The sequence below is a fragment of the Mixophyes fleayi genome, chromosome 10, assembly GCF_038048845.1.
Source record: "Mixophyes fleayi isolate aMixFle1 chromosome 10, aMixFle1.hap1, whole genome shotgun sequence".
Lineage (NCBI taxonomy): Eukaryota > Metazoa > Chordata > Amphibia > Anura > Limnodynastidae > Mixophyes > Mixophyes fleayi.
The window spans coordinates 37240941-37256436 of NC_134411.1; the positions used below are offsets into that span (position 1 = coordinate 37240941).

The following is a 15496-nucleotide window of genomic DNA, read 5'->3' on the forward strand; positions in this document are numbered from 1 at the left end:
CTTATATAGACATATTGCTCAGGGTATGTCTACAAAATATTGCTGAAGTAACACATCTAAAGGAAATGTGCCCTCCATTAATAGGGAATAGGGAAGTTGTGGTATAATGAGACATTGAAGTTAGCGCATGATAAGATGTGGCAAGATTAACTTGGATTAATGCCTATATCTGTGGGGCGAGAGGAAGATATTGATAGTTCCTGAAATGTGGAGTGATATTATTGGGCTAAAGTCTTATATGATGCTTTTTATCTACGTACTAGTTTGTGGTTTTAAGGAATAAAAGGCTTTCAAAAGTATTATGAAATTGCCATTATTCTATTTGAATTGAATGGTCTGCACTGCACGTACATAAATAAAAAACATATTCTGAAGAGACTTAGTTTTTGGATTAATTCTACAAAAGTCATTATCAAAGGCAACATGACTTCAGTAATGGAGACAGAAATGTTAAAGACACTTCAGTCTCTAGAGATTCATTAGCTGCTTTTTTTTTTATGCATAGTTGCCTACTCTCCCGGAATGTCCGGGAGACCTCCCGGGTTCTTGGGAGAGCATGGCAACCTCCCAGTTCTCAACCGTGCAATAGATAAGTGCCAGGGGTGGGGCTTAATGATGCAAATATTGTGTCATATTAGCCCCGCCCCCTGCTGTAATTATGGCAGAGTATGTATATTTTTATGAGACAGAGCATGGATATGCTAGACATTGTGAAGTGTGAAAATCTTAGGTAGACCAGAGGGGAAAGTTGTAGAAGGGGCGTCAAATCGTCAAAAATTAGATTTCGTTGTGCAGTATATTTATATGATCTGTGTGGGGTGGATATTATTATTATTGAAGGGTGTGAAGCAGGAGGGGGTGGTCAACGGTGTCAAAGGCCGCTGAGAGGTTGAGGAGAATCAGGAGGGAGTAGTGGCCCATGGCTTTAGCCGAGAGGAGATCGTTCGTAACTTGAGCCAGGGCAGTTTCAGTGGAATGGAGGGGGCGGAAGCCTGATTGGAGAGGGTCAAGGAGGGAGTTTTCAGAGAGGTAGGTGGAGAGACGGTTGCAGACAAGTCTCTCGAGTATTTTGGAGGCAAATGGGAGAAGGGAAATGGGGCGGTAATTAGAGAGTGAGGTGGGGTCAAGATTGGGTTTCTTGAGAATGGATATTGCATATACCTGAAGCCATTCCATATTTTAAGGGACATTCACAGCCTTTAAGCTGCGAAAACTGCACCTGCTCAGAAATCAATACATTTACAATCAACTCCCAACAAATCTTTTGGTCCATGCAGATGTAAATAATGATAATGTACACACAGAATTCCATGTAAACCAACACATTCCAAAAATAAAATTTAAATATTTGTTACCTAAATTAATGGTGGCTTCGATAACCATTTACCTTAAAGGAATTATAACGAGCAGCATATATGAAAAACCCATGTCTTCCGACTTTTGATAGTCCCTCAACGGGACGGCGCATGCACGACAATGGGGTGTGATAATGTTACACGGGAAGTGGCCAGCCCCTAAAAACACCCTTTCAATACTGCTGGTAACTGCAATATTGAAAAGCCTACATCTCCAAACTGTCCTGGAATTGGGACAAAACTCCTGACCGGAGGGACGCTCAGAACAGTTGGGAGGTATGAAAAATAGACATATTTTCAATATGCACCTTCAAAACTGGGAAGGTTCCGTAAATCAGATTGCAGATGGACCATGAACTTGTGCCATGAGAACATGATCCAGAGTGTGCTCAGTCACAGAACAATACGCACACGTATACAACTCCCTTACAACTCCACACAATCTCGCACTTTATAAATGACGCCCGTTAAGAGGAACACAGTCAGAATTAGAGCAGGCACCCTCAGAATATAAATACTGAGAGCGCCTGGAGACCTGAGCAAAATATCTGGCTGTGTTATCCCGTTGTTATGGATATATGGAAATAAGAGGCAAATTAGGAACACGGAGGTATATACACAGCTCATGCTGCATTCCTGCAGGTAAAAACAAGTCCGGCTGAACCCTGTAGCTCCGATGATACAATAAAATAAAATAAAAAGCATATAGAAAATATTGCTGCTGTGTCTACAGCTCCCGTCCAATCACATCTGACCAAGGATACAACGTAGGTCATCTGAGAAAGCTGCATTGCTCGTCTGTGGCCCTATACAAACCAGGACAATGAGGGCGTAAACGGCAACCTGGAGCTACTGTTACCAGAGAGTGGTGCAGTTCTCTTACCATCCACTTCTCCATCTTTTCACACCTTCCCTGTGTCTCTGACATGATCTACGTTGGCAGTTTAATGAAGGTCCTAAGAAGGGCTAACCGCTACCATGGAACGCTATTCTGCTGTGATACTGATTGGCTGGAGACTGTCCCTTTTATGCTGGGGATAAAAGTGGTAGCTGAATGCTATGTGAGAGGAGACATTAAGTGCACATATTGCCGGCACACAGCGAAGGAAGCCATTTTATGGGTTGGACCAATGTGCATAAGATGGCAGCCTATCAGGTCACATCATCAACATTACTGAGGCTTCATTGATTAGTAGTGACCTGATAGGCTGCATTCTCAGTGATGTCACTGGCTCCTAGTGACTGGATAGGCTGCACTCTCAGTGATGTCACTGGTTTCTAGTGACTGGATAGGCTGCACTCTCAGTGATGTCACTGGTTCCTAGTGACTGGATAGGCTGCATTATCAGTGATGTCACTGGCTCCTAGTGACTGGATAGGCTGCACTCTCAGTGATGTCACTGGTTTCTAGTGACTGGATAGGCTGCATTCTCAGTGATGTCACTGGTTCCTAGTGACTGGATAGGCTGCATTATCAGTGATGTCACTGGCTCCCAGTGACTGGATAGGCTGCACTCTCAGTGATGTCACTGGTTCCTAGTGACTGGATAGGCTGCACTCTCAGTGATGTCACTGGCTCCTAGTGACTGGATAGGCTGCACACTCAGTGATGTCAATGGTTCCTAGTGACTGGATAGGCTGCATTATCAGTGATGTCACTGGGTTCTAGTGACTGGATAGGCTGCACTCTCAGTGATGTCACTGGTTCCTAGTGACTGGATAGGCTGCACTCTCAGTGATGTCACTGGTTCCTAGTGACTGGATAGGCTGCACTCTCAGTGATGTCACTGGTTCCTAGTGACTGGATAGGCTGCACTCTCAGTGATGTCACTGGTTCCTAGTGACTGGATAGGCTGCACTCTCAGTGATGTCACTGGTTCCTAGTGACTGGATAGGCTGCACTCTCAGTGATGTCACTGGTTCCTAGTGACTGGATAGGCTGCACTCTCAGTGATGTCACTGGTTCCTAGTGACTGGATAGGCTGCACTCTCAGTGATGTCACTGGTTCCTAGTGACTGGATAGGCTGCATTATCAGTGATGTCACTGGCTCCTAGTGACTGGATAGGCTGCACTCTCAGTGATGTCACTGGTTCCTAGTGACTGGATAGGCTGCACTCTCAGTGATGTCACTGGTTCCTAGTGACTGGATAGGCTGCACTCTCAGTGATGTCACTGGTTCCTAGTGACTGGATAGGCTGCACTCTCAGTGATGTCACTGGTTCCTAGTGACTGGATAGGCTGCACTCTCAATGATGTCACTGGTTCCTAGTGACTGGATAGGCTGCACTCTCAGTGTTGTCACTGGTTCCTAGGGAAGGGATAGGCTGCATTCTCAGTGAACCAAGGAAATGGATAGGCTGATTGAATACTGGCTCAATGTGCTATTGTGTGTAGGTGACAGATGTAAAACAGAAGATACACTCCTGTTATAAGTTACATTTGTTTCCCAGTATTATTCTGTGAATTGTCAGCTGATCACTAAGGCTCTAGATTCCTGAAATAGGATCCTGAGGCCAGTAGTACATAATAAAAATTCTGCACTGAAGAGCAGATATTAATGGTAAATAGGAGTATGCATTATGTGCATTATTATAACCCTGCAACTATGGAAACACAGTAATAAGACAGAACTATCAATCACGGTATAGAATTGCCGTCTGTATATCTCTCTATCTACATAAAGGTATGTTAGGTATTTAAAAGCTCATTGTCATTTAAGCAAACATTATTGCATCCTTAATAGCCCACCCATTTCTCCAGGGCTGGATTATAATGTATAGGCCATCACATTTACAAGACATAATTAAATCCTTCAATGCCCCTGCGATTTATCATTTAAATAGCATAACATTACATCATACAGTTACATATATATTTCCTTTTGTACAATTCCCGGAGCTGCCAGATCTAAATGATAAAACATATCTCTATCCCTGAATTTCATCAGCTCGGCAGAAGTCAAATAAAAATACTGCAACCTGATTTAAGCATATTTGTAGCCAAGCTTAGTACTGCAAGGCATATCAAGACAGACAAACATTTGGGGGGGGGGGGGCTTTTGTTGCCAAGAAACCCACCCTCCATGCTTGAATCCCATCAGCCAATCACATTACACAACGAGCCTGTCAGTCGCACATCTCCCTGCTCAGCACAGACCATGAGTCCCTGAGAGGACACAGAGGTTATTGGACTCACTAATAAGGGGTCTAATACTTCCATCAAGATTCCATGGGGGTAAATGTATCAAACATTCTAATAAGGAATGTGAAGGTGTTGCCCATAGCAACCAATCAGATTATAGTGAGCATTCGCTAGAATGAATCTAAGTGGTTGCTATAGGCAACACTTCCACAATTTCTTTATACAAGATAATACTTTTTAGTTATAATAGTAGCAATATAAGGTAGTGGTTTTCATACTGTCATTTCTGTCTTATTTGCAAAAGACACATTTTATGTAATGGGTAGAAGTACTCTACAAGGCCTTTGAACAAGTGCATGATACACAGACAAGAGCTTAAATTAATCATCACAAAAAGCAGTGAGTCAGGCTTATTGCAGCAAGTTGTGTTTTTTTTGCCTTGTTCTGAAAACACATATTGGAAACCCCCTTCTAGAAACCGATCAGTGCAGAGCATTAGGATCTGGTTCAGTAAGTCAGTTGGGCTACACAGAGCTTTCAGCCCAGGATATGATCTCTGCAGCACAGTGCAGAGCTTTAAAAGTACGCTCAGCACATCATTCGTGCTGTGTAGAGTATATCATCATATGTTCAATATGTCATCCGTGGACAAAAATCTATATATTAATAGCATAAGTACGACTTTTATGAGTGACTTATTTCTAAGATGCCGTTGCCTGAGCAGAAAATATGCCAAATTAAAGTTCTTGGTCTGTAGATTTGCAGAAAAATATTGGCGTTATAATCGGTTGCATTGTTTCAGAGTTATTTCGTGAAACATCTGCCAGCCATTTACAACAATGCATTACCATTGTCCTCTGGAAAATGTGACAGTTGGCAATACATCTGTGCACTTGCTGGTTGCTCTGGAAACTGTGAGTTAGTGAACTGTCTCTGTGCACCTGCTGGGTGGCCTGGAACATGTGACCTGCTGGGTGGTCTGAAAACTGTGACAGTTATTTACAGCCACATAAATCAGCGTGTTTTGCGGGAACCATGTAAATCAATGTAACTGCAATGGAAGAACTTATTCATATATTGTAGTGTATAAATATGTTATTGAATTCTGTTCATAAAGTAATTTAGTCATGACATTTCAGTTTAATTTAAGGTCGTTTTCTCGAGTATTCTATAATAAGCAACAGGTGGGTGTTTTGCTGATTTGCATATTGCTACAGTGAGAACACTAATTCTGCACTGCACTCAGACACATTGTATCATGATGTTACACTGTGATAGGCGTGTAATTACACCGTTATAGCAATCACCAGAACAATGTACATGTTTGTGTGATGTCTCTTTCACTGGGAATAACTTTTTTTATTTCTTTTATATAATATAAATTCATTTTATATTATAAGGCACTTTCCACAATTCTTCCAAAGTTACATATTATTATGATGATGATCATTTATTGATGAAGTAGCACCATGTTACACAGTGTTATCCCCAGCATACTGACCCATTCACATCAGTCCCTGCCCTATTGGAACCTACTGTCTAATAGACCAATTTATCAAAGTGATAACACCTCCTGGGCACGAGGAAGCGCATGTAGTGGGAATCGCGGTGGTACCTGTTATTACCAGCTGAGGGTGGCGTTAACGCATCAAAGTCATTTATTTAAAATGCTTGATTGTTTGGAAAAAAGTCAAATGTTTTTAGATATTATTTTATATTTGTTATCTTTTTTTAAACCAAGTAGAACTGAAACTGGCTCTAAACCATTATCGCTCAGCTGTCCCGCTGATACTTTTTTTTTTAAGAAAAAGAACACCAGGGTACCCCCCACACACTAGGCATTTATGTCAGATGCCAATAACCCTAACTGTCTGTTGCTGGACTGTGGGAAGAAACTGGAGTACCAGGAGGGATCCTATGACACCACAAAAGGGATATACAAACATAACCCCCCCCCCACACACACACGCACACACTTTTAGGTAAAACTCGGTCCTCCTGAATAAAGAGGTGTCTTTGCCCTCGCTCCCTGGTGACTGCACAATGTTTCATTAAGGATGGTCTTATTAGTGTTTCTCACACATCCTGGAGAGTACAAAGGGTTGTGACAACGCGTTTCACTTCACTACCGCCGTCCACCACTGCGCAATGATATCACCTCACATAATCATTAACTGACCAATGATGTCTGATGCTGAGAATCGTGTCAACAAGGCCCGCCCCTTTTACAAGAGGAAGTCTCCACCCCTTGTAATTGTAGCTTGGGATGGGAGGGGTTAGCAATGATTTTCTTTAAGGCTGCAATATATAAAGCTTACAAGACATATATAAACCTTACCTCCCAACATTAAGAATCATGAAACCCGGACAATATAAGCCCCACCCCTGCTCAGCCGAACTCTGCCCACAAAAAGGAAATATTACATGTAAACCACACCCACTTTTTGCTAAGCCCCACCTCTTTTGCGGCCCACAAACCGTGATGTCCTGCCAATATTGGCACTGTTGGGAGGTATGTATAAACACCCAGCTGTGTGCAGATATGTTTATCAACCTCATATTAAAAGATACAGAAACACTATCAGCATATTTTAAAAAGATATTTAGTGTAACATTAAATTAAACTGAATACTACAAATGATTTCCTTAGAACAAAACTTGCTGAGTGTTTAAATCTACTGCGCTGTTTCCTCTGTAACAGGTGCCTGCTGTATCACACATACATTAAAGGATTACTAAAGAATATAGGTCATCGTTGTACATTTCTGGGAGAACAGGCTGCAAAATAACATTTCCAGCTTGTTTATAGGAAAAAAATGATCTCTCCAAGAAGACTAAATATAACCGGTAATTGCCATCTGGTGGGCGAAACACTGGTCATTCCAGAAGGGAAAGGAGAAGGACTGCAGGTCTGTGATATTACAGCACTACCAGCATCATGTCGGTGATCACACTCTCACATTCAATACAAGAACACAGCTCTGCAGAATAACCTAGAAACGAATACAGGTCATCAGACCTCAGCTGATATGTATCTGTCTGACCCCAAATCTTCTGGGTAGCAGAACACAATGCCAGAGGATGTGGAAATTCATATTAATGTTCTGCCAGGAAGCCGCCATCCGTCTTCTCACTGTGTACCTAAGCGCCTCTCTTACAAGCCCAATTTTCTAGAGAGTAACACGTTTCCGACGTGTTTATCATTAGAAAGCAGAGATAAAATATGGTCTGTGATCCTTTTCTCACACACGGGAGCAAAATCAGTACAATTAGCCAGTTTTGGAGATTACAAATCTCACTTGAAACAGCATATAAAACAGATTTTACACCTCCACAATCCCAGACCTGTCCATTACCAAATTAATCAGCATTTTCTGCACTACGACAGTGGGCGTTTAAAGCTGCCCCCTGCTGTGCAACGGAGGCCTAGAAACCACTTATTCCTCCTCATCTTAATATTAAAGTCACATCCGCTCCGTCTGAGTTGCCTTCGGAGGCGACACCTGTCTGAATCAGCCACTTCCAGGAATTTATTTCACTACACGGAGGAAAAAATGATGCATTAGGGGGCCACCTGCAGGGCGGATTGTCTGGATGTGAACTGCTGCAAAGACCAGCGTTCGGGTTGGGGGATGTGGAGGCTGAGGGGGTCATTTGCACACACATTTTATCCCTCAGCTATTTGCACATGTATGTGCTTAGGTCAATTATCAGAAAGTGCAGCTTCCAATGGGGCTCAGGGAAGTCCCCACCCAAAATTTTAGCACCTACTGTAGTTTATGACAGAGAAATTATATTTGAAAAAGGCACATGAGGGTCAAAGGTGTGTGGCTAATCTCAACATTATCTGACATTATCTAGAAAACTGTTTGCATCTAGGCATGCACAAACCAGTACTGGACAAATCCTACCCGTCAAGGAAGCACAGTGCTTTCAAATATATTTCCTATAGGTGCTGAGCTTCTATAGGTGTCAAGCACCTATAGAAAATAAAGACAACCTAGTTAGGTTTGTTCATTTTGCATCATCCACTTAACCCCTCACATTATATCCTTCACAGATCTGTACATAAACCCAAACACTCTGGGGTATATTTACTAAACTGCAGGTTTAAAAAAGTGGAGATGTTGCCGATAGCAACCAATCAGATTCTAGCTGTCATTTTGTAGAATGTACTAAATAAATAACTAGAATCTGATTGGTTGCTATGGGCAACATCTCCTCTTTTTCAAACCCGCAGTTTAGTAAATATACCCCCACGTGTATGAAGATTGAAGAACAGGCAGCAATATAGACGTTAAATACAGACACGTAATGACAACCAACATCTCCAGCTCACAGAAGTTTACACGAAGAACCATTCTCTGACCTGTGTGTCAAACTCGTTTTCCGAAGAATCCGCCTTCTTGATGGCTTCCACCGTAGACTCGTAATCATACTGTGGCTTCAGTGGGATCTGACTCGGGTAGGATGGCTTGGACACTTCCACCTTATTTCCCAATTTGAGGTAACAGGGCTGTGGGATTGTCTTTGCGGGAACGTGGAGGATGGGAGCAGCGCTGTGGACGGGTTTGGGCAGTCCCGACTTCATCTTGGAAGCCACCAGGATGGATGGCATCTTCCCAACCTGCCTCCTCGACGTGCCCTCCTCTCTCTACCTACACAAGCTTGTCCTGTTTCGATTGAGAAAATCTTACAATTGTCTCCGCTGCAGTACTAACCGGCCACACATGAATTCTACTAACGGACGTTCGTCTCCATCACCGTTACCAGGTCTCCCACATAGGACATCTCCATCAAACACAGAAACTCATCTTCGTCTCGGTTCGTGGGAATCTTCTCAGCAGATCATCACGTACGTCGTCTGACACCTGTAATTTTCTTCCTGGGGAAATGGAGACTCGTCTTCATTATCTTGTCAGTACATTTTAAATGTGTCTCGAGCAACCGGCAGCATCTGTTTCCCCGTCCAGGATCCCTGTAAAGAGCAGGAGGATTTTCCAGCTTAAGATGTATTTTCTTCAGTCTTGGCCAAGAAGCAGATGCGGCTTACTATGTAAACGAACGATGCCCTTGGATATTTGCTTTACAGAGAATCAAGCCTCTTAGTCATCATCATGCCAGTAAGAGGTGCAATGCTGCTAAAATACAGAGAGGAAGAAGATTGCAGCTATGCCCACGGCTGCAGCACACATTCCTGTAGGGAAATCTCAGCAGTGCAATGACAGATGTCTGTGCAGAGTGTTAGAGAGCTGCCCAACCTGTAGACTTTAGCAGAATAGTAATGTGTCAGTAGCAGGTTCACCAGCACAGAGCTGAGAGTGTGTGTGAGTGTATGTGTGTGTGTGGGTGCACAGTACAGTATAATGCAGGCTGCTGATTGGCTGATATCTCTGCAGGAGGGGGAGTGGCCTATTCTGAGCTGTCAGAGGTCCTCACCGTACTAGGGAAAAGCAGCCAGATTTCAAACAGCCAAATAACTGCCGGGAATATATCAACGTGTGATTCACCCCTGATGGATTCAAGGGAAAACATCACCGTGGATGGAAAAGGGGAACATTTCCTGAGCTCTGTCGTTCACTGCAACAGGGTCACATGACTCACAGACAGCGCATTATCTACATGATTACGGTTAATGCACAGAAGGTTTCAGGCCAAATGCCAGGAATGTGGGACAGAGAGAACTGGTTACTGAAAGGCAACAATGCAACCAGCTATTACACAATAGGTCACTTAGACCACTTGTTACTAAACCAAGTTAGATATGTAACTAAATTTATTACACAATAGCCACAAAACTAGTAAATGTTACATATTGCTGAAGGGACTGGTTCCTGAAATATAACACAAAGGGGCGTATTCAATTCTCCGAAAGTCCCGCGACGTTAAAACTATTACCGTTAATACGGTAATAGTAAGCTGAATTTCAGCTCGCAGCTTCCTGAGCTAAAATCCAGTGAGAAAATTACCGTATAAACTGTTTTTACCACAATAACGGTAATAGTGCGCGGACCGCGGGATTTTCGGCGTTTCCGCCAAGAACTGAATATGCCCCAAAGTGTAAAGCTGGATACACACTGATGCAATTACCGTGCAGATCCCACGATAAACATCCGTATGATCAGATATTGCATTAGTGTGTACGCTATCGTTCCAAAACACATCGTATCGTTAGATCTGATTTTATTAAACGGGTTAAAAATCTCGTTCAACGATGGAACAATGTCGTTCTAATACTGCAGTGTGTATGCACTCAGGACCGGCAGTGTCCATAGATCACTAATAGAGCAGCGATTGGAGGGTTAAAGCCGGAGTCAGTGACTGGTATCCATGGCAACCTGATAACAGAGAGTTTTACACACAATTCTCTTTATTCCACACTAGGGAAATGGTACACAGCTCCCCAAAATACACAAATATAATGCAGAGGTGGAGATTGAGCCTTCTTCAGTCACAACAAAAGATTGAAAACGGCGATTTTTATATCGCAATTCATGTACTAAATGATATACTGAACCGCTGTATAGAGTAATGTTTTAATATCATTATTTAATGTTGGGGATTGTTATTTGTTTGGGGCCATAAAATGCTGCAGAACATTATGGAGGTGTTTTATGTTACAGAAAATAATCATTTCTCCATCTGGCTCCTAAATGAATAGTATCCTCTCTCTATATTATTAGTTTATTACTTATCTACTGCTTATTGCCACTTGTAGTTGTACAGAGTAACGTTTAATAACAACTTAGATTCCTGTTGCAATCTTTAAAAAGTTATACTTCTTTTATAACCTTAAAGGATTATTATACCGAAAAGAGAAGTAGGCTTATATCAAAGAGCTACTAATACGTGGAGATATATGAAAACGCGTCAGAGACCTCTAATACATTGGAGATAAAGCTTTGGGGAAGATATTTTCCTGTGCACAACAGACCTTTTTTCCTTCAGTTGTTGATTTCCATTGTATTGAACAATATATCTAAAAAACACACAAGTATGACAAGTGAGGCTTTTAGGACAAACGCACTTAAAGGGCGACAGGGTTTGTAACAAGCTGAATAATTACCTTGCGTGGTTTAACATGGGGTGGGTACCGACCAATGGTGGCTCACGTGGGAGGAACCTTGATAGAATATAGCAGGCTGTACTTCCTGCTAGGCTTCACTTGCAGCACGAGATCCCACCCACCCATCCCTCAATTTATTTGGGTTTTTGAAAGTGGGGGTAGGAAGGCACTGCGTTCAGCGGCTGATTAATGGGCGCACAGGTAGTTGGTCGTAGGTCACTGCCCCCTTTGAAGCATCAGTAACTCCTTTTGGTCCTTCGGTGAGGAGGGTCCCTGTTCGGCTCGGTGAGGGAGGGCAGTGTGAGTTGTAAGGGGCAGTCACTCTGACGCCAACTCAGCGCTACGTATGTAGGGATTTGTTCCCCGTGGTTTGCGGACTTACAGCGGTTTGCGCCAGTCCAATAAGTGATCTTGTGTTATCAGCTCGTGAGCTGTTCCGCAGTGCCCTTTCTCTGCCACCATAGGTTTAGTTAATATGAAATCCTTACAATAACATTTCTGCCATTTTTTAATAACTTATCCAGGTCTACGTATCTTTATTTGCATGCAAATGTTTAAAGTTTAAGGTTGATGTGAAGTTTGTGGGAACATACACAGTGAGCCCTTTAATAGTATGTATAACTATGTATACACTGTTGCAAATACTGTGTGTATAACAGTCTGTTCTGATGTCATCAGTGTCCACTTGGAAAATGTCTCTATAACAAGAAATAATTCACCACCTACGCTAAATTATTACATAAATTAGAAATCATTTGAGATTTCTCGAACTTGCATAAATGCACTCTGCAGACAGTCTTTATATGGTCCCAGAACTCCACGGTGAATTAATACCCATTTAATTTACAACAGGGAGTGTATTATTCTATAATATATATATATATATATTTATATATATATATATATATATATATATATATTTATATATATTGCAAATTATTGCTGCATTGCAATCTGCTGCTTTGTACTTATTTTTGAAATACATAGCAGTCCCCATAGTTGTCTATGGGGATTCCTATGTACCGCAATTCAAGAAGGAATGAAAAGACTTTTGCACCTGTGTGAAGTTACACCAGCTCAGATAGGCGCACATTACCGTCTTTGCTACCTTTCAGCTCTGCTCCGCAGAGCAGAGCTTCACTGCGCACGTGTGTGGAGGGATCATGTGATCTCTCACTGTCATACACCGCTCTCTGCGACAGTGAGGTGCAGGGAAGTTTGTGCGCACGCCCCAAGGTTTCACCAAGGAGCAGGCGCACAAGGCTGCTGTGGATCACGCTGGTCATCGGGAACGAAGATGCAGTGATAAGATCAGTGTTAGACTTCACTGGGTCAGCAGTTCATAGTGACTTTTTTGATAATTATGAAAGATAGTTCAATCCTTACCTATGTAATAAGGATTGAGAATTATCTTTCATGAAATGCGTTGGTACATCCCTTGTACATAAATATGCCCCTTCATGCGGGTACTCTTGTGCCGTCACGCCAGGCGGGGGTGAAAAGGCTCGCACGTACCCATGGGAGGTGTAACACAGATTAAAAGCGTTCAACATTAAGGGTGGATTAGACGCACAAGCCTCCCTAGTTTTAATTTTATTACAGTTAATATGCGGGAGGGATTATTTAAATGATAAAAACGGGTGGAGATGGCGAATTTACAGGGACGGCCCAGTGTCGCGGAAAATGCACAAAAAAATATCTTTTCATCTACACACTTTATTTTCCACCACCTCTGAGATACCATCATCATAATTTATTTATATAGCACCACTGATTCCGCAGCGCTGTACAGAGAGCTCACTCACATCAGTCCCTGCCCCATTAGAGCTTACAGTATAAATTTCCTAACATACACACACAGACATATAGACACACACAGAGACTAGGATCAATTTGTTAGCAGCCAATTAACCTATCAGTATGTTTTTGGCGTGTGGGAGGAAACCAGAGCACCCGGAGGAAACCCACGCAAGCACGGGGAGAACATACAAACTCCTCACAGATAAGGCCATGGTCGGGAATTTAACTCATGATTCCAGTACTGTGAGGCAGAAGTGCTAACCACTGAGCCACCGTGCTGCCCATACATGATTTTGCTATCCATTAAAGATATGATTTGTTATCGACGAAACGTAAAAGTCCAGGACACGATGTACGACGCCTATGTGGGTTACTCTACTTTCCCTTTATATGAGGACTATGGAAACAGAGGGAAGGCAGAATGTTCTCTAAATCTAAACTAAGTTTCCACTAAAGCCTTAACCCCTCAATCCCATGACAGCTCTGTGTCTGAAAAAGACTGGTACAAAAGGCAATAATTCTTTAGAAGATCAACATTATGACATAATTCCAAACAGAACCTTTATTCACCCATTAATACACTGATCTGTGATCAGAATCAATAACGCATCAAATAATAGTGTCTACATTTAAAGCTTTATAGCTTAGGTGTCCCCTTCACCAATGCACAGCGGAGGCAGCCATATTGTAAGCATGAGAATGTAGCCAAGCAATTCAATAAGAACCAGTGTTCTCAATGAGGCATGAGACACCAAGTGCCTCACTGAAGTCACTAGTGCATACATGTTTTCGGCAGTAACAGACCTGATAATGAGTATTCTGTATGATGAGCAGGAATAGTATTCTGAACTCAGAGCACATTCTTCTTTACAATTTCCATGTGATCCAACGCACAAATATAAAGATATTTTTAGTTTATTATTATGTAAGAGGGTCACAAGATAAACATGTCAAACACGCCTGAGGCAGGCGAGACATTAAACCGGCCACATCATAGACATCTGCCCCCCCCGGCTTGTGTCTCCTGCTATCCATACATAGAGATGTGCTGGGGGCAACAAGCCAATCCTTAGTGTCCTAGCACGCATCTCGCCCCCATATTATTACACCCATCATATACCACAGCGCTGTGTAAACGGGGGAGACACATAGGAGCCAACCGAGAGACCTTACACTTACCAGGGACTATGGAATTACCGACAGTGTCCCCCATAGATCGCCCTCTTCTGGTCAGTACCACACAGGACAAGGGCTGGCAGAAGAGGCAACGGCAGTGGGTGTAAGGAGATTTAGGGGCTTGTGCTTTTATAACATATTATAGGATATTAGAGGACACTGGACTAAAATGACACATGCTGCATCTGAAAAATGTAATCATGACAATGACCATACTTGCCAACTCTCCCTGAATGTCAGGGAGACTCCCTGAACTAGGGGTGATCTCCCTCACTCCCTGAAGAGTCTGGCATTCTCCATGATGCTGAGCCAGTACAAGATGTGGTTGGCTTCGCCATCTGTGGCATGATGACACAGTTCAGAAATTGTGTCCTATGTCCATGTATTGATGCCTATGGAGGTGGCCATTTTCATGGAGACCAAGATTTAATCAAAGACTGACAGGTAAGACATCATGACTACAGTAATGGAGACAGAAATGTAAAAGATACTTCAGTCTCTAGAGATTCCTTAGCTGCTTTTCTTTAACGCATAGTTGCCTACTCTCTCGGACACCTCCCGGTAGAGCAGGAAAACCTTCCGTTTAATGATGCAAATATTGCATTATCTTAGCCCCTGCTAAAATGTTGCGGATCATCAAGCCCCGCCCCGCACGCCCACCATCCCCAGGATCTCCCTGAAGCCAACGAGAAAAAGTTGGCAAGTATGCAATAAACCACTTATATCCCAACAGGTTTCATTTGTTACAGTAAAAGTCTTCTGCGTAGGTACTATTACACAGAACATCGCCCTTCACAACCCCATGTGATGCCAGTCACAGGGTGAAGAAACCATTCCTTGACAACTAATATAAACCCATACCGTGTGCCACCCACTATATAGCAGGACTTAATGGCACACAGTATTGTCACAGCAGAGGGTATAGTAGTGATGTGCAGGCAGGGCATGCTGGTATT

General features: G+C 42.6%; 1 protein-coding gene across 5 annotated transcripts in view; it reads right to left on the reverse strand.

The window, feature by feature from the left end:
- Positions 1 to 9847, reverse strand: part of NAV2 (neuron navigator 2) — a 157509-nt gene extending 147662 nt beyond the window's left edge. For 3 of the 5 annotated variants that reach the window (XM_075188431.1, XM_075188432.1, XM_075188430.1), the window contains exon 1: positions 8868 to 9846. In XM_075188431.1, the coding sequence (XP_075044532.1) occupies positions 8868 to 9116 (249 nt within the window). In that variant the 5' untranslated portion in view covers positions 9117 to 9846. Of the gene's footprint in view, positions 1 to 8867 lie in introns of all 5 variants that reach the window. The other 2 variants (XM_075188435.1, XM_075188434.1) reach the window with 2 other exon arrangements.
- Between the last annotated feature and the right edge of the window lie 5649 nt (positions 9848 to 15496).